This window comes from Mastigoproctus giganteus, chromosome 8 (assembly GCF_048544385.1).
Source record: "Mastigoproctus giganteus isolate SK-2022 chromosome 8, ASM4854438v1, whole genome shotgun sequence".
NCBI lineage: Eukaryota > Metazoa > Arthropoda > Arachnida > Uropygi > Thelyphonidae > Mastigoproctus > Mastigoproctus giganteus.
In genome coordinates, this window is record NC_143582.1 from 136,393,412 (window position 1) to 136,417,519 (window position 24,108).

The 24,108-nt window shown below is 37.9% G+C and overlaps 1 protein-coding gene across 1 annotated transcript in view; it reads right to left on the reverse strand.

Moving 5' to 3' along the window:
• Positions 1 to 24,108, reverse strand: part of LOC150081842 (serine/threonine-protein kinase Tao-like) — a 319,424-nt gene that overhangs the window by 23,947 nt on the left and 271,369 nt on the right. The window contains exon 11 of the mRNA XM_090378937.1: positions 10,609 to 10,791. Coding sequence (XP_090235063.1) covers positions 10,609 to 10,791 — 183 coding nt within the window. The remainder of the gene's footprint in view (positions 1 to 10,608; positions 10,792 to 24,108) is intronic.

The following is a 24,108-nucleotide window of genomic DNA, read 5'->3' on the forward strand; positions in this document are numbered from 1 at the left end:
AAATGCCTCTACTAATGCTAATGCTAATCTATTGCTGAGGTGTGTCCAATTAGGAGCTGTATGTGCGTGGGTGCACCAGTATTCAGTATGGTGAGGTTTTGGGCCTCTAGAAATCTTTCAATGAGTCGAACCCATCTATCTAATTTAGGAGTGCCCCATAAGGGGTGGTGCCCGTTAAAATCCCCTAATATATAGAGAGGTGGAGGTATCTATATGATGAGATCTTCAAGATCTTTTAAACAGTAAGCATGTTGTCAGTAAAAAGATTGACACAAATGTTATGGTAATATGGAGAGTTATACAAACAGCAACAGCTTCTAATTTAGTTTGAAGTGGGATATGTTTAATTGGGATCTTTGAATTTACTAGTATTGCCACACTGCCATGGGCAGCATTGGATGTATTTTGATAAAGGCAATAGTTCTTTATCAAAGGAGAAATTTGTGAGGTTAGGTAAGTTTCCTGTAAACAAAGGGCAACTGGAGAATATCGGTTAATTAGGTATTGAATATCATCAGTTTTGCAACGAAAGCCTCTGCAATTCCATTGTAAGACGCTGTGGTTCATTTAGGTTTAGCTGAGGATGATTCAGATGACTATTTTTTGTTTGAAGAGCATTTTTTTTTTTTTTTGGAAGGTGGGTGTCCGGTATCCATTGTGCCGTTTGCATTAAGTTCTAGTATGGTTTCCTCATTATCTGAGTGTCATCATCATCAGCCATTTTCAATCCACTGCAGGATGAAGGCCTCTCCAGCAACTTTCCAGTTCCTTCTGTTTTGAGCACTGGCCATCCATTTACTACCCACAAACTCATGAATTTCATCTATCCATTTCTGCCTTTGTCTTCCAGGTTTTCTTCTAGCTCCTCTTGGATACCATTCTGTTATTTTCTTAGTCCATCTGTCATCATGTCTTCGAGCTATGTGTCCTGCCCAAGACCATTTTAGTTCTTTAGTTTTGATAAGGATGTCCTTTACTTGAGTTTGTTGCCTAATCCATGTGTTTCTCTTTTTATCTAACAGTCTGATTCCCAATATGATTCGTTCCATTCTTCGCTGTGTAGTTCTCAGCTTCTCTTCCATTCTTTTGGTGAGTGCCCAAATTTCACTTCCATAAGTCATGGTTGGGAGTATACATTCGTTCATTATTTTACGTTTCAGACAAACTGGGATATTGCTCTTCAGTATGTGACTATATTTCCTGAATGCTATCCATCCAAAATTTATTCTTCTCTTGACTTCCAGCCATTTATCATTATTACAGCTAATAACTTGTCCCAGATAAGTATATGACTCCACCTTTTCAATTACTGCTCCTTCAATCATTATTTCCCTTTCTGTGGCATACTTGCTCATCATTATTTCATCTGAGTGTACATCTACTTTCATACTATTGATAGATGATTCAGGTTTCTTGCTGTATTTAGTAGTTTTAAATTTTTCTCTGTTATGGAAGATGGTCCGAGTATCAGCTGGGATGCTGATTGGAGTCTTCACTGGTTTTAGTTTGATGTGTGTCTTTTCCAAAGTTATAACGTACTTTTAATCCATAGCTAGAGATGGGCTGGGTGGTATTGATACAGCTGTTTGAGCTGCTGCTGAATGAGAGCTTCAAGTGTGAGATGCATACGAACAACTGGGCACAGCCAACATAGCCTGTCTGCATGCCTCAGGGCATATGACTTTATGCTCTATTTTATATTTTTGGATTTTCTTCAGTGTTTTCCACATTTCACATGATTTGGAAAAGGTTGGGTGACTTTCTTTGCAGTTGGAGACAAATGGGACTTGAGGCTGAACAGTCTGCTCCTTGGAACCACAAATAGGACAAATGGCATCACCTCTGCATGCTTGTTGGGAGTGTACATATTTTTGGCATTTAAAACAACGAATAGGATTAGGGATATAAGGCCGAATTTGGCAGTTTAAATAAAAAAAAGGTAAAGTGCAGCCATTATCAACCCACTGTAGGATGGAAGCCTCCTCAACAATTCATGGTGAGGGAAATGGACCATAATCTGCCACGCTGGTCCAGTGTGGGTTGGCAGATCAACTGTATTCAGCAGTCAGGGGCTGAGGATGGCAAATCAGGGGTGCTGAAAGTTAAAATTATGGAACGAGATTTCCATCTTTTTTGGTCATTATATGTTTTGCACTAATTACTTTTTTATTGCTCAGTTCCTGCACCAATTCCTCTTCAGATACTGTAATCAGGTCCAATTCAGTGATGACACCTTAGGAAGAATTTAATGTATTGTGGAGAGTGATAGATACTGCTCAAAACATTTGCTAGCAGCCCAGCAAATGTTTTGAGCAGCCATTATGAATGTTTTGAAGTAACTGTTTCAATCAGGAGGTCTCCAATTGCAGCCGTTTAGCCATTTTTGGTGTTCCAGCATGGATTCCAAATATCTTTGGATAACAAATGGTGATAACTTTCTGACAGGCTGGTTGGAGAGAGAGAGTGAGTGTATCACCAGAAAGTTTAGCATCTCACTGCACTGTATTTCTCTTCGGAGCCTTTTCGGTTGGTTCAAGTCTTCATCATTGGGTTTGTCTGGCCTTGAGTTTGAAAGCTCTAGAGGTGGATAGTTGTCTATACAGTCAGTCCTCGTATAACACGTGTTTACATTACACGAATTCGATCATACACGATTTATAAATAGGGGAACAATATCTTATATAACACGAACCGAATTCGCTTATGCACGATTCGCCTTTGTGTTTACAAGATATGGCAGTCGAACGTGGAATCACCCCAACCAAATGCAACACGATAGGAATGAAGAGGAGATTCTGAAAATGTATTCATGTGTTTTATATCAGTGAATGGGAAACACATTTCACCATAATAACGTAAAATTCCAGCTATCGGTATTATCACGAATGCAATTAGATCGAGTTTACTACCAGTTTATAACAAATTCCACTAGCAGAAATGCAACTGGAAATTGTTTTTATTGTTTTATGGTAGTAACCCCCAGAAATGTGCTTTAGTGAAATGTCAGGTGTTAATTGTGTATCTCTGCCTTTACGGTGTTGTTTATTCAGTTGCTACACGTGCGCAGCTTTGTTTATGTGTATCAAGCGTGCCTCCTCGTTTTGTAATTGTGTTTTATTCCCTAAAAATGAGTAAAATACTTAGGTGTGAAAAGGAAGCGTCCTGGTGAAGACACTGCAGATTCAGACAGAAAAAAAAAAGCAATATCGATAAACAGAGGCGGACTGGGTCAAAAATTCTTATCCGGGAAAATCTGTAGTGTCCTCACACTAGCGTTTATGGCCAAAATCACACCGGCCTCTGACCTACCATGGTTTCCTTGGTAAGGCTTATGGGCAGTCCGCCTCTTATCAATAGAGAAAAAATATGAAATTGTGAAACGCTTTGAGTGAAATGAAAGACCATGTGATACAGACCTAAATGAGGCAACGCCAAGAATTACAAAGAATGCAGAGAAAATAAAAACAACTTTGATAGCAGGAACAACTCAAAGGGTAATTAAAATCCATTAGATTAAGACACAAAGAATTGGAAGAGATGGAACGGCTGTCATCTGTTTCAATAGAAAATCAAACAAAAAACAAGTTTGCTTACGATAGAAGCAAAAGCATTAGCAATATTTTATTACATAATGGTCGTAATAAAATACGTATTTTATTCGTAAAAAATACTTATGTATTTTTTATTATATAATAAAATATAATATAATAATAATATTATAAAAAAATTATAATATTATTTTTTATTACGTAAGTATTTTATTACGATTATTTATTGTGTTTGGTAATTTTTTGTGTTGTTTATTGTGTTTGGTAATGTTTTGGTTACCAATGTGTGTTCAATCTTGGGTGGTCGGCACCTAACCCTATTTTTCCCATAGGGCCTGTTGTTTATATTGCACGATTTTGCATTGCACCAGGGTTTCTAGGAACACAACTATCGTGCTATACAAGGGCTGACTGTATCCATGGTTACTCCTTTTAGCCCTGGAGGATAACTTTTCTCCAAGGTTACTGGCCACCATGGGGAGGCAGGAGAAGTGTCGCTCGGAGGCCAAGTGGCTGAAGTGTTAGTTAATTAGTAGAAATAGAAATACAGGAAAATGTAAAGAAAGGTGTATTTCCTTTCTGTGTTCTAACTTGTGGCTTTTAGTATAGAACTGTATTAAAGTAAGACTGTTTAAAGAAATGCAGAAACTTAAAATATAATTTCAATCGCTTATCAAGAGCACTTCATAAATCACAAGAATATTGCTTGGCCTCAAAATACGCTTGGCACCCGGGGGCCAATAGTGGCAAATGATGCAAGCTTAAACAAAAAAAAAAAAGAACCCCTTCCTATTTCACCTATTCATTCCCTACAATAGTTTGTCTTTGGTCCAGTTCTTTCTTGAATTTCTTTAAGCTATCAAATTCCATAACAATAGATGGAATTTTGTTCCAGCAATCAACCAATCTCTAGCTAAAGGCAAATTTCCACACATCTATTCTGCAACCATCCTTTCTCAACTTGAATTTCCCTCCCTCATGCATGTGGTAAGTGGCCTCTGTAGTCAAGTGCGCAGGAGCGGGAGTGCAGTAGCACGTGTTCTTTGAGTAGACCGGGGTCAAGCCCCTGACTGCTAAATATGGTCGATCTGCCAAGCCACACTGGACCAGAGTGGCCGATTATGGTCCATTTTCCTCAGCATGACTTGTTGAGGAGGCTCCCATCCTGCAGGTGATAATGGCTGCAGTTTATCATGTGTGTGGTCTAACAGGAGGAAGAATCCCATCAGCACTGAGTTTGCTTAATCATTTCAATGCTTTAAACACCTCAATCAGATCACCTCGCAAGTGCCTAGTCTCCATACACTGCAAATTGCGGTGTATGAAGACTAGCACACCTTTGTTCTGTTCACCCATCTCATTGCCCTTCTCTGTACTCATTCCAGCATGCTTCAGAGATGCACTGGGCTTGCACACCAGACTGCCCATTTTACTGGTGTTTCCAACCCTAGTCTACCCTTAATGTAACAGGTTTAAAATAGATGCTGCTCTCAGCATAATAGTTTGATCTTTGGTGGTGCATTGTTATTGAATCTGGCAATGCAATCAGTCTAGGCATCTTTCAACATTTCATTGGTATATGGTCTTGCATAAGTCAATGTGTTCATTAATATGCTTTCCTCTTTGATGTATGGAAACTCCCCAGCCACTACTTACATAATTATAATGCTTTCGATCAAAGGAAAAAACTGCATTAGAGAATTTAAAATTGTAGTTTCTGCAATGCAGACACCTGCAATTTTTATAACACCAACACATAAGATTATTTGGGGGGAGGGTTATAGAGCTCTTTGAATCCCTTTTAGATCTTTTGTAAAATACTAAAGTTGTGTTCTTGCCTTCCAACTTCCAACACAATCTCCATTATTTACCCTATGGACCAAGGAATTATGGAAACTTTTAAAGACAATTACATGCACAGAACATTTTCAAAAGTAAAGCAGACATAGACAATAAACCATCAGTAAAGAAATTCTCATATAACTTTAAATATAACCATGGCCTGGGCTAGTGGAATGGTGTTGGTAAAAATATGGCCAGCTTGTGTGTATAATTATGGATGGCACTAAGTGATTATTTTCATTTGAGAAATGAAAAATTGTGGGATAACTCTGTTATAGTTAATGCTTCCTTGTGCATTTCAGTTCTCCAACCAAAAACCATGTACAGCCACTCCCCAACTTATGTAATACTCAACTTATGGAAATCTGACTTTACGTAAGTTTTTGCCGGTGGGTGTAAACTTAAAACGATCGTGGAAACGTATTTTGCATCCCGTAGGAATAAATGGAGGTATCATGAAAATATCGTAATGTGAACCCAACAACACACTGTTTTTTTTTTTTTTTTTTTTCGGTAATTCGTTCCAAGACCTCGGTAGTTGAAATTTTCGCTATATAATTAAATATAACTAAGCTATTTATCTCTCTAAAAGGTCATTTTTATAATGGAAATTGCACTACACTTTAATCGTTTTCATATGTTCCATTATAAGAATCAATTTTGAACGCCTTTGTGATATTTTTCTAAAACACATTTCTAGAGTTCACTGCCATAAAACAATTAAAAACAATTTGCACTTTCTGGTTTTCAGGCTTTTCTGTAAGCGCAATCTAATATAAAGGGTAGTACACTTGATCTTGTTGCATTTGCAATAATACCGATAACTGGATTCTGTGGGTTTTTACATTACGGTGTTATGGTGAAATGAGTTCCCCTTCATTGAAATCTTCAATCATATAAAAAACAAATAAATACATTTTCAGAATCTTCTCTTCATTCCTATTTACTTATTACAATGGCAAAGGGAAAGGGACCAACGGAGTGTGCAAGTGCTGGCAGTGCTAGGAAACGAAAGTGAATACTATTTTAAGGGATAGTGCGCATATAAAAGAACATGTTAAAGGATCAATGTATTTCACACCAGGGCCAGTCCGCCCCAACACTGATCACAAAACTGTGTTCAGGTGCTATATTGAAGATGAAAAAGCTATTAATGACATGGATGGAAAATCAGATTCAGAAGCAAGTGCCCTGAATATAACGGCCATTCAAGCAAGAAGTATTTATGAAGATAACAATAAGCATGGCAACACCAAGCCAAGTTTGTGGCAAGCAACAGGTGGTTTAATAGGTTCAAGCATTGCACTGGTTTCCAAAACATTAAAGTATGTGGTGAAGTCGTCAGTGCCGATTCTGCAGCTGCAGAGAAATTTTGTGATGCATTCGAAAAACCCCTTCTAAATATGCACAAGCCCACAACTTCCACAGCGGTGTGCTTATCAGCTGGAGAGTTAATTCTGGCAACGATGCTCGAAAGGCAAAACTTGCTGATGTTATGCCTGTCTTCTCTCTCTTTTTGTAATTTTTTCCTGCACATGAGATAAAGAAATTTAATTCTATTTACATGTTCGTCAAACATTTCTTTTATGCTTCTATCAAATTCAGCATGCATAGTTGCAAGTGCGAATTTCTCTAAATGCTTATTTAGGGAAATTCCAACTTACGTAAAATTCGATTTACGTAGTGTTCCACAGAACGCAATCTTTACGTTAATCGGGGAGTAGCTGTATATCAGTTCTTTCTTTTTTCATAATAGCATCTGATAGGCACCTATTTTAAAACTCCAATAACAATCTGCAAAATATAATTTTTTTTACTTTCAGTGATATTGATAAATACAGATTTTTTTTTTTTTGCAAATCTATTTGTTTCAACTTGTCTATAAAAACTTGTTCTCCAAATATAATTATATTTAAACTAAAGGATAATTATGCTTTCAACTACAATAAGGAAACATGCTTTGGTCTTAAGAATTTGTGATAGACACTCACTAAGTCTTTAAATTTACAATGTCATTCAGCTTCTATAAAACATCTAAGTAAAATTAAATGCAACAAGGTATCTTTAAGAGTATAATAATCTATATAATTTTTGTGTAAACACACCATAGACAACTCAAACAAAAAAAAACTATGTTAGTAGTTTGAAGGGTATCATTTTATATGTATCTCATATTGTGCTCTTCCTTCACGAGTTGCCATGTATTGCACTACCTCGAATAAGTAACGCTTCACTGAAAGAGAAGACTATTGTTATTTATTCTCAGTGGGCATCACCACCCAACAAGCCTTGAAATGATGCCATCTGGGTGGTGGTGCCCACTGAGAATAAGTAACAATAGTCTTCTCTTTTAGTGAAGCATTACTTATTCAAGGTAGTCCCATATATGGCAACTCATTGTGAAGGAAGAGCACAATATGAGATACATATAAAATGATGCCCTTCAAAACTACTAAGTTTTTTTTTTTTTTGAGAGCTGTCTATGGTGTGTTTATACCTATAAAACATCTTACGGTCAAGTTTTATTGTGTCAATCAGTTTTGACATTCAACACATTGTTTTTGCACTTGTCTCTGATTCATCTTTTGTAACTGTGATTGACAAGGATGGTGACCTTTATTACTTTACTGACAGGGGGGGGGGTAGTGTTTTGGCATGTATTTTTAGCCTCTCAGCAACACAGGAGTTAAATATTTTAACACCTATTTTTTCCTTTGAAAATAAATTTTTAATTATATTAGTTTTTAATAAACTAAGTTCTTTTATTAATCTTTACTGTTTTCTAAATTCAGGGAGGGTATCACCCTAGACCAGCAGTTCTCAAAATGTGGTCTGCGGATTCCTGAGACCCTTTCAGGCAGTCTGCGAGTTCAAAACTATTTTCACAATAGTACTAAGACTGAGACTTGGGTCCTCAATAATTTTTAAGAGTGTAAAGGAGTCCTGAGACCAAAAAGTTTGAGAACTACTGCCCTAGACCACATTGCACTAAAAAGTGATAAATTATGTCAAACCATTTTCACATATTTTTTGTATCACAGCCATATTCATTAAAAAAATTAAGAAAAAATTTGCAGAATTTTTTTAAATACTGATTTCAATGCAATTTTACTTTTTTTTACGAAAAAAAAGACAGAAAAACTTATTTCTTCAAAAAGAAGGAAAAATTCTATGGTATCAACTCTAGTTCCACAAAGAGATGGAAGAGGAGACAAATTGAATCAAAAAGACTTTCTCCATTGTAAATCCAGAGTTATAGAATTATACATAATAATAATAATTTGCTTTTTATAGCAGTTATAATTAAATGCTCATTATTTTGCATGTAGATTTCTATTAAATTTTGGTATTTGAATTAACAGAATTGAAAAAAAAAAAACCGAATTTTACACCTCAGATTGGCTTCTGCAGAAAACTGGCTATACATGTAGAGCAATAAATTCATGCAGGGAAGAGAAATGCTTTTACATTGCTGGAACTCTATACTGGAAAGTATAGGGATCAAGTTGTGTGTGTGTGTGTGTGTGTGTGTGTGTGTGTGTGTGTGTGTGTGTGTGTGTGTGTGTGTGTGTGTGTGTGTGTGGTGGGGAGGGCACACATTTATTATTTTTTTAATAGCAAAACTGCCATTAATTTTTGAATCATCCTTATATTTACAGTAAACCCCCGCTATTCGCGGTCGCTGATTTAATATAAAATGAAACCTAAAAAAATGTGAATTTTAAATCACCATGAACATTTTCCGCCATAAAATAACATGGGCACGGCTAAAATCATCTTTCCCGGTCAAAACAGTGCTCAGTGGGTGGGGGGAGAGGGGTGACAAAATCGCGAGCGTGGATGTTTCTCGCTAATCCTTGTTCAGTATGTTCTATGCGCTTGTCATGGAAGGTTTTGTCGTTTGCTTTTAATTTATATGCTTATAAATTGAATAAATTTATTAATTTATAAATTGATATGCTTATAAAAGTGAAAAATCTACCGTTTTGCAGTGTGTTAGTGTAAACACTTTTTCGAGTGTGTTAACGGAAGAAAGTGACTTTATTGTGGACAAATTCTTTTCTAATCCCTACAAAAATATGGCTATGAATAATAAGGGAATTGTGAAAAGATCAAAGAAGGTGATGACATTAGCGAGTAAAATTCAGTTATTAGACAATTTCTAATGGTGAAAGTGTCTCGTCAGTGGCAAAACATAAAATCAATGAGTCAACGGTACGATCAATCAAGAAATCGGAAGAAAAAATCCGCCGTAGTGTCCGTGAAAACGCGCTAATTGCTTCAAAAATTTACTCTGTAACTCTATCTGATAAGCCTATCTGATGTTAAATTAGAAAAAATGGAAAATGCCTTAAATCTGTGGATAGAAGACCGAATTCAAAATAAAATTCCCTTCAGTTCACTCATCATTCGTGAAAAGGCAAAACACCATTATCAACACTTTAGCGAAACTGGTGATAGAACTGGCGGGATAAGTTTTTTAGCTAGCAAAGACGCTGGTTTAAAAGACTTGTTTCAAATTTCTAGTAAATATTATATTTAATATTAAATTGTTTCTTATTTTCATTTCGATGCCTTATGCTTGCACATTTCACTATGTACTGCATATGTACATAGTCATATTATGAAAGTACATATAATACATACATAGACAAAATTTTAGACTAGTTTTTCTTATATATTTCATACTTTGGAATGGAACCCCTTTATTACTATGGAAGCCATAACTCAGTATTCACGGCATTTCTCAGGAACGTAAACCCCGCGAATAGCGGGGGTTTACTGTATTTACATTCCACTTAAGAAATTTTAAAAAATTTAACTATCCTGAAAATAGCACAGAGCATTAATTAATATAGCAAAAGTTCTTTTCTTGCATTTACATAGCTACATTAATTGTTGCAATACACTATTTTCACTGTAGTTATACAGATTTCCAGATATTATTGGTTTATGCTCTAAAATTATATGGAGTCTAAACATCGTCAGCTTTACATTCAGGTGCCAGCCTATCTGCCCACTGACGAGACAATCTTCGAAATGGTGCTATGGAGGCAGTGGCACTCAATATTTCATATAGTGAAGGAATTCACAGTATGAGAAATTGCTATAATAATACGGTTTTATGAAACCTTTTGTATTAGCTATATTAATTAATGCTATGGATTTCATTGTTATTACATATTGCAGATTCTGAAAACAACATTAATATACTTACTTTTTGTTCTAAAACAGCTCGACGCATAGAAACCCGATCTTCTAGCTCTCGCCTTTCTCTGTTTCTCTGGGCTTCACCTTGCATTTTGATCTTACTTTGAAAAGCAGTGAGCAGCTCGAGCTCTTGTTGTAACTGATCTTTCAATTGACGATACTCTAGCTCTTGGGATTCATCAAGTCGAATCTGATTAAATAAAAAGGTAGTATTAATATCAATAGTGTTTTGGTAATATTTAACAATAAAGTGTACATGATCATTTCAATATTCAAAAAGTATGCCCCTCTGCTATATTATCTGATGCCAAACAAACAATAGTTTTGGTTGGAGAAGAGTGAAGTTCTTTCACATATTGATCCCTCAAATTATGATGCTACTACTGTGAGTTGCATTGGTGCTGACCACCAACTGAACTTCTGTTTCAAGAAGTATAACTGCCATTTAAATATAATGTGGTGACATGATCATAAAAACTTGTTTAAATAGTTATTTCCATTCCTTTATAAGGTGGTACACCATCTTATCAGCACTGTTGTTAAAATAAAATTTAATGGCACAAGAGCAACCGAGGACAAATTATGTCTGCCTATTCATTCAGAAAAAGACTTAAGGTTATATACTTTGGTAGGTCAGTGTGATTCAGTTTAATTCATATTTCCATCCTCTGGAAGGAAATGAGATGTTTATGAAACTGCCATACTGGAAAGTGACTAGAAAATACCTGAGCATATGGTCAAATGATGGGGACAATCAATGGTGGACTATTAACAGGATGTGCACTGAGAAAGAGTTCCCCCAATAGAGAAAAAGAAAAAATTAAAAAAAAAAAAAAAAAAAAAAAAAACAAACAAACAAACAAAAAAAAAAAACTGGAAGGTGATCTCTTACACCAAAGTTGTTTTTTTTTTTTTTTTGTAGTTGTTGTCACATCGGCTTCTGTGGCCATAATGCACCTCCCAAGGTCTTTGTAGTACTTTGATCCAAGCCCAAGGCGGGATTCGAACCCACGACCTTTGGGTTGCCAGGCAGGCACTTGAACCATCCGGCTAGCCCGGTTGGCACCAAAGTTGTAAAGGTCTTCTAAAATACCAAATATGCAAGTTGTCATATGACTTTACCATATCAAAGAAGACTAACACCAGGAGGTCTCAATTTCAGAATGCACTTGGAATAAATGTTTCCAGTCTAATTATGTGGTACAAAGTGGAATTGTTCCTTCGGTAGCCAGATAGAATGCTGGAGAGAAGGTCATTTGATTCCAAGTACCACAAAAGACAAGTGTTGACCATTCTCTCCAATATTTTGCACAAACAGCTAGTCAGAGCAATAGGGCAGTAGCTTGTTGTAAATTTAGGATCCTTTTTTGGCTGAGCAAAAACAAGAACAGTGTGTTCAGGTGTCCAGAAACTACACTTCAAGGAAGATTCTGTTGTATGGGAGGAGCAGATGTGGACCACACTGAAAGATGTTCAATTGTTTTATAATGGATGTGTCATCTGGTCTAACAGCACTTGCCTTTGTAAGGGTGAGAGCTGCTTTCAGTTTGTGAATGGTAAATAGTAGTACTATTATAATGGTAAATGATGCCAGACATCATTTGGTCCACACACGCTTGTTACCTAAGATGTCAGCATGCCTGGGGATTGAGGATGGCAGTTTATTTTCAGCATGCAAGGAATCTGTATATATATCAGTTTTGCTATGGGCAATACCAGTTGGTTCATTGATATTACCCAAAGCAAAACTGATTGCATAGTGTTCGGTTGTGGCATAATTCCTACATTCAATGCTAAAGGAGGAGAAAGGCTGCTGCAGCAGTGCATATGTGTGCACACATACAGGCACAGTGTACTGAATGCCAGATTTATTTTCAGAGTATTTACTTTCAGTGATTGTTTTCAACTGAGGGTTAAAAAGTACTCTTCAATAGGATGTTTTTTAAAACTGAATTTTGGTTGCATATTACCCTGCATATTAGGAGTAGTATTTTTTTCTCTTTGAACCCTTCTCTTCTGACATTGGGGGGGTAATCTAACTTTATATAGAGGCTCCAGACAGGGAATGTTCAAAAGGCACAGAAAATAGTGGTGGTGCTTTGAATGGTGTTATACTTTGTGATTATACACTTCCTGAGCAAATAGCACCATAATCTAGATGGGTAATAGAGCACATAGTACAAATGAATCAGGAATGAATCATTTGGCACCTCTCTCATGTCATGAGAGAGGTGGTGCTATGTTAAGATGGTTCTTTGTATATAGTTGGGGAAGGACGTTACGTGGTTGTTATCCATTAAGAATTATTAATATGTATAATTAACCTCTCTTTAATCATGTGGAGTTTTTAATATATATTTTATTAAGCATAGCCTAAACTAATATATACTAGTGTAATTTTTTTGTTAGTTGTTGACGCATCAGCTTCTGTGGCCATAATGCACCTCCCAAAGTTTTTGCATTTTACTCTGATCCAAGCCCAAGGCAGGATTCCAACCTGCGACTTTTGGGTTGCCAGGCTAGCCCGGTCGGCATACTAGTGTATATATTAGTTTAGGCTATGCTTAATAAAATATATATTAAAAACTCTACGTGGTAAAAGAGTGTTTAATTATACATATTAATAGTTCTTTTGTATGTTATATATTTGTATGTTGTATGTTATATGCAAAGCAAAATTGAGTTAGATATAGTATTAATCTTTCACAAGTGAGTTCGCTAAACCTGGGTACTGAATTTACAGTAGCAGTGGGCTCTGTGCAGCAAGATTTCTAATAGAATTTTGTAAAGCTGAAAACTGTACATAAATGATTTCAAATATTCATTTGATTCTAATTTAGAACTGACAACCTAATATTAGAATGCAATTATTGTCAAAAATCAAATCAGAATCATTTTTTTTGTATACTTGAGTTGAAATCGAATTTTGTTCCCTCATAAAATCTAATTTTCTCCCTTCTAATTCCATTTCGAACTTTGAACATTGAGTCTACTGTTCCACGCTTTAAGAATTGTTTTAGTTGTAGTTTCCTGTATTCCCAAGCCAAAAACATATCAAATACCTGACCAATGGCCTTCTGAAAAAGGAATCTGCCAAGGATGGAGAAAGTGGTTCCCCACACTTCAAATATATTTTCCCATCACAAGAACTAGATAATAGGCTGCCCATCATAGCTTCATCTCACTTTCCTTGGTACCTCTTCTTCACTGAATACATTTTGGGTGGAATCCCACCTATGTTTGTCACCAACATCACCCATATTTGATCTGAAGAAATCCAGGTGAAACTGCAAGTGTGTATGTGTGTGTTTGGGTTTTTAATGGTGCTTAAGCTACACTGGTTATAGTGCACCTGTCCATAGGGATGTGCTAGGAAAAATTCAGAATTGAAGTCACTTCAATTTCATTTTAGAAACCTATTCAGAATCGATGATATATTCCAATTTTTTTTTCAGAAAGCTGAAAGGTTCATTAATATTTGCCTGATCGCCAATAACATGCTCTAGTCATGTTGGTTGTTGAAGATTTGCTAAAGAAAGCAGGCCCGATGTTCTGTCCTGTAGATAGTGAAGACAGTCAATAAGAATATGTTTCACTGTTAGTTGTACTGAGCAGTGTGGACACTGAGGATCATCACCTGTGAGTAGATGGAGGTGGGTCATATGAGTATACTCCATTCTTGCCCATGCAAGTACCACTTCTTCCTTTCTAATTGTCTGGATGCTCGAGTGCCAAAATTTTGGTTCCTGTTTCAACTGGAAAAGTTTATTATTAGTCTGAGTATGCCATAGTTCTTTCCACTGTGCAAGGCATGCTGCTGTTATGATGACATCATAGTCAGAGGCGGGAATATGGACAGAGGTCAAATCTAAAATTGATGGATTTTTTGCAGATATATCTGCCAGTTCGTTCCCCCTTTATCCCTGAATGTGCTGATATCCAACAAAAGTTCACCAATTGTTGCCAATGTTCAATTTTCAAGAGCAACCTCCTGATCTGGTTTAAAACAGGGTGATTCGTATAGGAGGGATTTTGCATCGCTCTAATTGAGCTGAGACAGTCTGTGTAAATTAAATATTTTGGAGATGGGTAACGCTTCAGACTTTCTAGAGCTAATTTTATTCCATGTAGTTCTGCAGAAAAGTTGCTATACTCAGGTGGAAGGGAAGCTGAAATGAAAGCAGAGGGAAACACTGCTGCTCCAACAGCTGTTGAGATTTGGACCCATCGGTATATATTGGCAGGAAATCGGCATAACTCTGAATATGACTTGCATGGAGTTGTTTCACGTTAAGAGTCGGTAGAAGATTCTTAACCCACTGAAGAAAATAAGTATCAAAGTTCAGTTGAGGAGGGGGGAGTCCAAGGTGGATGAAAGTAATTCATTATCTGTTGAATATTGTGAAGAGGAACTTTCCAACTCTGTGATATTTCAAAAAGTCGTAGACCTGCTGGTTTTATTTTATTAGGTTTATTTCTATATAGATTAGGTAGTGAATAGGATGCAGGCAGCAACTTATTATTTTGGCTGCGTCTTCAGTGGTAACATTTTTCTGCGGATGCACAAAGGGGGTTCGTGAGCTTCAATATATAGACTACGAGTTGGAGATGTCCTGAAGGCTCCAAGTGCAATCCGTAATGCACTGTGTTGTATAGGATCCAGCCAGCGTAGTACACTCCTTCGGGGAGAATCATAGCCCAGAGCACCACAATCCAAACGGCATCTAATCAGTGCTCTATATAATAGAAGCAATGAGGTAGGATATGGTCCAGAAGACGGCAGATAAAGTTCTTAGTATGCTGAGCTTGATGAGACAGTTATTACGCATAAATTTAATATGTTCAAGGAAGTTTAACTTGTTGTCAAGGTCTAACCCAAGAGTCTGGGATCTGTATGCAATTTATGTATTTATGTTGATTGCAGCAACAGTTTTTTGTTGTGAAAGACTATAGCCATTGAGCACTGCCCACTTTTGTATTTTATTTAGGGATATCTGGAATTGATGTTCAATAGATCTCATGTCCTGAGAATGGCAATAAAGATCATCAGCTTAAAGGTAAGCCTAAACAGTATTTGGAAGTTCTTTTGTAATAGAGTAAGTTATAAGGGCAAAAAGGGTTGTGCTCAGTACAGATCCTTGGGGAATGCCTTTCTGCAAGAACGTTGTAGAAAGAGAGTTAAAATATCGTACTTGAAAAGAATGACTTCATAAAAAATTCTTAATGAATATAGGCAGATTGCTGCGTAGACCAAGGGCATGCAATCTCTGAGAATGCTGCCACAATAGGTAGTATCAAATGCATTCTCTATGTCTATGGAGACCATAACAAGGTGTTCATTTTTCACAAAGGCTGAGTCTGCATTGCAAATTGCAGACTCAGCCTTGATCACGAGTTCTAAGGCAGAACTGCTTTGGCAAAAGCCATGTTGACTCATTAGAATTTGGTCTTCAATGATCCAAACGAGTTGTCTGTGGATCATTATCTCAAGGATTTTACCAAGGCAACTGGAAAGGAAAATTGGCTGGTAACTATAAGGACTGGAGGGATCTTTACCGGTTTTCAAAAAGGCCAGAACTCTGGCATGGTGCCAAGATGTAGGATAGATGTTTTCCCGAAATATATGATTACAAAATAACAGCAGCAGCTGCAGTGTTTGTCATCAAGGGTGCTGTATCATGAAATAATATATTCCATCTGGCCCTGCAGAACTGTTGTGTGTTGTTCTAATGGATTGTAGAAGTTTTGAATACTGAGTAGTAGTAGTGGCATGTGATGCAAGAAAGCAAGTGTATGATATTATGCAGCATCAGCCAAAAAAAAAAAAAAAAATTCCCACCAAATGCATGTCCAGTTTCTCCTTAAATTTATTCAACCTATCAACTTCCACAATCACAGATAGCAGTTTGTTCCAACAATTAACCACCCGCTGGCTAAAGGCAAATTTCCGCACATCTATTCTACATCTGTCCTTTCTTAATTTGAATTTATGCCCCCTTAGGTAAGTAATCTGAACAAGTGGAAGGATCCCATCAGAATTCTGCATGCTCAACCCATTCAAGACCTTATACACCTCAATCAGATCACCGCGCAGGTGCCTAGTCTCCAGCCACTGCAATTTGCAGAACTTAAGCCTCTCTTGGTAAGAGGATCCCTTCATTCCCCTCACCAATCTTGTTGCCCTTCTCTGTACACGCTCAAGCAAATCTACATCCTTCCTAAAATGAGGCCTCCAGACCTGTACGCAGTACTCAAGGCATGGCCTGACCATTGCCTTATACAGAGGGACAATCACCTCCTTTTCCCTGCTAGCAAAATTCCTATATATCATTGACAAAACCCCATGACCTGCCCGACAGCCTGTCTGCATTGCTCAGAAAACTTCATATCTGGCTGCACAATTACTCCCAGGTCCTTTTCATTTTCTACCACGTTAAGTGTAGTACCACACAGTTGGTACGTTTCTCTGGGGTTACTTCTACCCATACTTTGCATTTGTCAAGGTTAAACTTCAGTTGCCACTTCTTTGCCCATCTGCCCAAATTATCTAGATCCAGTTGCAGTAGCACACTGCCACTGCTGTAACTAAAAACCATGCCAACCTTTGTATCATCTGCAAACTTCGACATTAAGCCTGATATACCTTCATCAATATCATTGATAAATATACAAAACAACAGTGGACCCAACACCCAACCCTGTGGGACTCCACTAATAACATTAGTCCACGAAGAGCAGCACCCATTGATTACCACCCTCTGTCTTCTCCCACTTAACCATTCTTTTATCCATTGTAGCAACAGTGTCAAAAGCTTTCCTGAAATCCAAATATATGATATCAAAATTATTTTTTGCATCCAGTTCCTTTGTAACCACATCATAATATCCTATCAAATTTGTCACACAAGACTTTCCCTTAACAAACCCATGCTGTGTCTGAATTATTGCTGAAGTCTTGTCTAGATGATCCTCCAATGCATCTTTAACCAGTGACTCCATTATTTTACTCGGAACAGAAGTTAAATTAACTGGTCTGTAATTACTTGTGTCACACTTCGATCCCCCTTTGTGAATTGGGGATACATTTGCACATCTCCAGTCCGTGAGAACCTCCCCCGAGTCCAAGGATGCTCTCATAATTATGGCTAAGGGTTTGCTTAGTTGCTTTGCCGCCTCCTTTAATATAACTAGATAGATCCCATCCACCCCAGGTGCTTTTCTTATGTTTAACTTCAACAATTTCTCCTCCACTTTGCTCTCAGTTATTACAAAATCATTAAGTATCCTGCTACAATTTGATAACCTTGTGCCATTTTCAAACCTTAATAATTCCTCATGTGTGAATGTAGATGCAAAATACTCAGTCAGTTTGTTTGCTATCTGAGCAGGATCATCAACAGTCGAACCATCGATGTCAAGTGGACCAATCAGATTCATCCCCTTCCTTTTAGAGTTTATATAAGTAAAGAAATCCTTGCTGTTTTTCTTAGCATCTTTTGCCAAGGATTTCTCGCAATCTGCCTTCGCCTGCCGAACCTCCTTTGTGACCTGATTACAGACTAGCTTATATCTGCCATAGGCTTCTGAGTTGCTTGATAATTTATATGCATCCCATGCATTTTTCTTCTCTGTTACGAGTCTCATTAGTTCATTTGATAACAATTTAGGCCTAAACCTTGAACAATATTTCTTAACAAATAAATATGTAATATTTATTTGTTAAGAAATAAAATATAAAAAAATAGAATATAAAATATAAATAGAAATAGAATAAATTTGTTAAGAAATAGAATATAAAAAAGTATGAAACTTTTTGTAGCATCCACGATTAATTCCTTGAATGCTTCCCACTTAGAATTTACTGTTGGTAACATCGTCAGTTGATCCCACTGTACAGAATTTAAAAACATTCTGAGACCACTGTACTCACCTTTATGGAAGCAACAAAACCCTTTCCTTTACCCCCGCTGGTAATTAAATTAAGTAAATCCCACATCAGTACACTGTGATCACTGCCACCTAGTGGTTCCTTTATATAACTTTCCATATAACTAGAGGCTAGTTATATCGAAAGAGTAGAGAGATACGAAAATTTATGGGTTGCTGTTCAGTGGTGATCTCGATTTTATGAAATTCTAGGGAATAACTTGATGCTGCCGAGACTTGGGCAAAAGTTTTACCCAAGGCATTTTGCTATATCAAGAGGAGCAGCAGAGAGTTCTTGCCTATTCCAGGAAAGAATTGTGGAAGGGATGGTCAGAAAGCTGTCTAATTTTCTTCCATATTAATCTGGAGTCAGTGTTTCTATTTACAGTGGACACAATAGAGTCCAGGAATATTTCTTGGCTTGTCTTTGAATGAATCTCGCTTTTGCCCTTTGCTTTTTATAGTTAATGAGATTAGCTGTGGTTGGGGATTGTCAAAATAAATTCCATGCTTTATTTTTTTTCCTTCTTTGCTTTCGTGCATTCGTCACTCCACCAGTAATTAAAATGCTGTCGGGCTGGAGGATTCGATAACTGAAATGAGATTTTAGCTGCTATTAACAATTGGGATGTGATATATTCTGTCACTTTCATCTATGGATAGAGAGAATTTCCATTTCCTACAGGGTTGTGCTAATGGTGGTTGTGCAGTGAGCAGATTACAAACAATTGGAAACAGTATCTGGGAGCATACTGAAAGATCAATTGTAGAAGTTTGTCCAGTTGGCAATTGTATGCGAGCCAGTGCTCCAGTATTAAGAATGGTAAGCTTTGCTTATCCAGAAAGGTTTCAATTAGTTGGCCATATCTATCTAATTTAGAAGATCCCCATATGGGGTGGTGACCATTGAAATCACCCAATAGACTGAGAGGGGAAGGTAACTGTATTAGAAAGTCTTCAAGATCTTTGTAAGAGAAAGTATGATTTGGTGGAAGATATATTGAAACCAGCATTATCGCAATCTGAGTGAAGAAACGTACTGTAAAGCTTCAATTTCTGTTTTAAGAACAATTTGCTTGGCCTATGAATTGATCAAGATCGCCACACACCTCCACTCAATGTATTGCAATCTTTTCAATATATATAGAGTAGTTCTTTATGGAGGTGGAAATTTGAGAAGTTAAACAGATTTCCTGTAAGCAGAAACCAACTGGAGAGTAGCAATGGATTAGGTCATAAATACTGTCGATATTGCTAGAAATGTCTTCTACAATTCCACTGTAAAATATAAGGCATTACTTGAGATAAGTACAAGGAGCTGTATCTGACTGCTTTTTTAGTATATATTTTTCTAAACATATATTTTTTCTAAACATATAATTTTTCCACATATATTTCTAAAATCGGATCTTCCTGGTTGGATGAGTAATCAGTATCCATGGAGATGTCTTGGATATTGTTTCTTCAACTGGAACTTTTACTACGTGAAGTAGTAGTGATCACTGGTGGGGAAGAATTTGTCACTGGTACTATAAGGGGAGTGCTACTTGCCTGGTCTGAGTGCTTAGGGACACTGGACTGATTAGCATTAGCATTAGTAGAGGCATTTGATGCAAGAAAGCAAGCTTATGCAGCATCAGCCAAAAAAATTAAAGTAAAATAAATAAATAAAAAATAACCACTTCCACTTCACCCCTCTGTTCGTTCGAAATACCTGTCCAGCCGAGCCTTAAACTTATTTAGGCTATCAACTTCCACGACAAGGGATGGAAGTCTGTTCCACTTACCAACCACCCGCTGGCTAAAGGCAAATTTCCACACATCTGTCCTACATCTGTCTTTCCTCGATTTGAATTTATGCCCCCTCAGGTGATTATTCTGAGCAAGAGGAAGAATCCCATCAGCATTGAGCATGCTCAAACCATTCAAGGTTTTGTACACCTCTATCAGATCACCTCGCTGGTGCCTAGTCTCCAGACACTGTAATTCGCAAAACTTAAGCCTTTCTTCGTAAGAGCACCCCTTTGTTCCATTCACTAATCTTGTTGCCCTTCTCTGTACTCGTTCCAGCAGCTCTACATCCTTCTTGAAATGAGGCCTCCAGGCCTGTATACAGTACTCTAGGTGTGGCCTGACCATTGCCTTATACAAGGGAATAATCACCTCCTTATCCCTGCTAGAAAAATTCCTATATATCATTGACAATACACCATGAGCTACTCTTGCAGCCCGTCTGCACTGCTCAGAGAATTTCATATCTGCCTCCACAACCACCCCCAGGCCCCTTTCATTCTCTACCACTGTCAGTGTAGTACCATAGAGTTGATACGTTGCTCTGGGGTTGCTGTTTCCCATATGTAGTACTTTACATTTGTCAATGTTAAACTTCATTTGCCACCTCTCAGCCCATCTGCTCAACCTTTCCAGATCCTGTTGCAGCAGCATAGTGTCAGTAGTGTCCTTGACAACCCTGCCAACCTTCGTATCGTCTGCAAACTTTGACATTAAGCTTGATATACCATCATCAATTACATTTATAAATACAGAAAACAATAAAGGACCCAATACTGAACCCTGAGGGACTCCACTAATAACATTAGTCCAAGATGAGCAGTGTCCATTGATTACCACTCTCTGTCTTCTCTCCCTCAACCACCCCTTTATCCATAGCAGCAATTTGCCTCCAATGCCACACTGCTCCAATTTGTGCAGCAGTCTTCCATGTGCAACAGTATCAAAAGCCTTTCTAAGATCCAAGTACATAATATCAAAGTTATTCCCTGCATCCAGTTCTTTTGTGACTGCATCATAGTATCCAATCAAATTGGTCAGGCAAGACTTCCCCTTAACAAAACCATGCTGTGTCTGAGCTATAACTGAAGTCTTGTCTAGATGATCCTGCAGTGCTTCTTTAACCAGTGCCTCTATTAATTTTCCGGGAGCAGAAGTTAAACTCACAGGTCTATAATTACTTGTGTCAGCCTTTGATCCTCCTTTGTGAATTGGGGTCACATTTGCACATCTCCAGTCCATGGGTACCTCCCCTGAGTCCAAGGAAGCTCTCATAATTATGGCTAAGGGTTTGCTTACTTCCTTTGCTGCCTCCTTTAATATAACTGGATAGATTCCATCCACCCCAGGTGCCTTTCTTGTGTTTATCTTCAACAATTTCTCCTCCACTTTACTCTCAGTTATTACAAGATTCTCTAGCTTACTGCCAGAGTTGAATACACCTCTGGCATTCCCCTCGCTGAATAACTCCTCATGTGTGAATGTCGATGCAAAATATTCATTTAGTTTGTTAGCTACCTGAGCAGGATCATCAACAGTTGACCCATCGATATCAAGTGGACCAATCTGATTCATTCCCTTCCTTCTAGAGTTTACATAAGTAAAGAACTCTTTGCTGTTTTTCTTCGCATCCCTTGCCAAGGATTTCTCGTAATCTGCCTTCGCCTGCCTAACCTCCTTTGTAACTTGGTTACAGATCAACTTGTATCTATCATAGGGTTCTGTGTCACGTGTTAATTTGTATGTATCCCATGCATTTTTCTTCTCTGCCATATGTTCATATGCCTCATTAGTTCATCTGACATCCATTTAGGCCTAAACCTTGAACAATATTTCTTAGTTGGTATGTAAAGCCTAGTAGCTTCCAAGATAAGTTCTTTGAATGCTTCCCATTTTGAATTTGCTGTTGGTAACATCATCAGTTGATCCCACTGTATAGAATTTAAATACTGTCTCAGTCCATCGTAGTCGCCTTTACGAAAGCAATACCCCTTCCCTTTACCCCTAATGGTAGTTACCTCTTTGAGTAAATCCCACTTCAGAACACTGTGATCACTGCCACCTAGTGGTTCATTTTTCTGCAGATTCTTAATGCATGAAGAATCACTACTGATAATCAAATCAAGAGTATTACTCCCTCTAGTTGCCCCCCGAACATGCTGATGTAGAAAACAATCATCCAATAGTGTGTGAGTGACCAGCCCCCAAATTCCAGTCAATATCTGGGAAATTAAAATCCCCCATAATAAGACTCTCTGATTTACTGGCCCACTCTATTTCTCTGTACAGTTTCTTATTATACTCATCAGAGTCATTAGGCCTATAGCACACTCCTACTCTCAAATTTGATCTTCCAATGCTTATGTCACACCAAACTGACTCGACACTGCACTGTCCAGTGATGTCGACTGGCTTCACTTCCTTGGATTTTATGTGTTTCTTAACTAATAGCATAACCCCTCCTCACTTCCTATCCTGTCTATCCTTTCTGTAGACATTGTACTCCCCAAATTCCAGTTCTGCATTCCTTATATCTGTGTGACACCACGTCTCTGAAATCCCAACAATATCTGCCTTTGATGTTTTGAGCAATACCTCAAATTCATCAAATTTATTTACTAGACTCCTAGCATTGGTGTACACGCAAGTATACATGCACCTGCTCTTCCTCTTAGCCACCCTAACACAACCTATGTGTTTACTTGTACCCCAATGATTCCCAGCAGTCTCTGAAATATCCTGCACCTTATTTTCCAGGCTGCTGCTCATTCCAATAGAAGCAGTGCAAGAATCACTTTCTCCTCTGCCAGTGGCTACTGTTAATCTATTAGTCCTTGTATCCCCCCAATCTAGCAGTTTTCCGACCCACCTAACACTGCCTCGATAGCATCAGCAAACATTCTTGCACCCTTTCTATTTAAGTGTATCCCATCCCTGTAGAAGCAGTCTCTCCTGTTAACAAGTACAGACCAGGCTGAAAAAAATTCTACCCCTTGAGCCCTGAACAATCTTTCCAGGGCCGAATTGATCGACAGGGCTCTCATCATATACTCCCTCCTATCGTGTCTGGGCAGAATTGCAGACACTTTCAAATTCAACCCTTATTCACGGCTTTTTTTCATCAGTGACCTGTAATTGTTAAGTAATTCCGCCGGTCTCCTACTCTTAATATCATTAGTGCCAACGTGTACAACTATATCACCTTTTGTGCCCTTAAAAGATGATATCCGCTCTACAACGTCATCAACCTTTGCCCCTGGCAGACATACCCTGGTCCTGTTCCACCTATCCTTTTTACAAAGCATGTTTCCTGTTTCCCTGACAACAGAGTCACCAACAACTACTAGTTCCTTTGGGACCAGCGCATTCTGCCTTGGGGGCTGCTGTTGTGTTGCGCGATGACCAAGTGCAAGCTCTGGCATTGGTGTGGGCAGCTGAGAGCTTGATGGGCCCCTCACTTGTAATCCTTCGAGGGTATCCACCCTGTCCTTCAAGCTCTCATATAGGCCCATAACAATGCTGAGTTGACGCCTGATTTCCTTACACTCCTTGCATCGCGCACATACAAAGACATCCCTCATGGCAGTATCATGTCCCATACCTGACTGCTCCGCAAACATCAAGCAAATAGTGCATCTTAAAAGGCAACTGCCCCCCTCAGTTCTCCTCTGAGCCACAGCATTCCCATTAGCTTGAGCCTTTTGCTTTGCTGCTCTGGTTTGAGTCATGATTTCGATTTACTTTCAATAAAATTTCAATTTCAGTACAAAATTAAATCCTAAACTTGTAT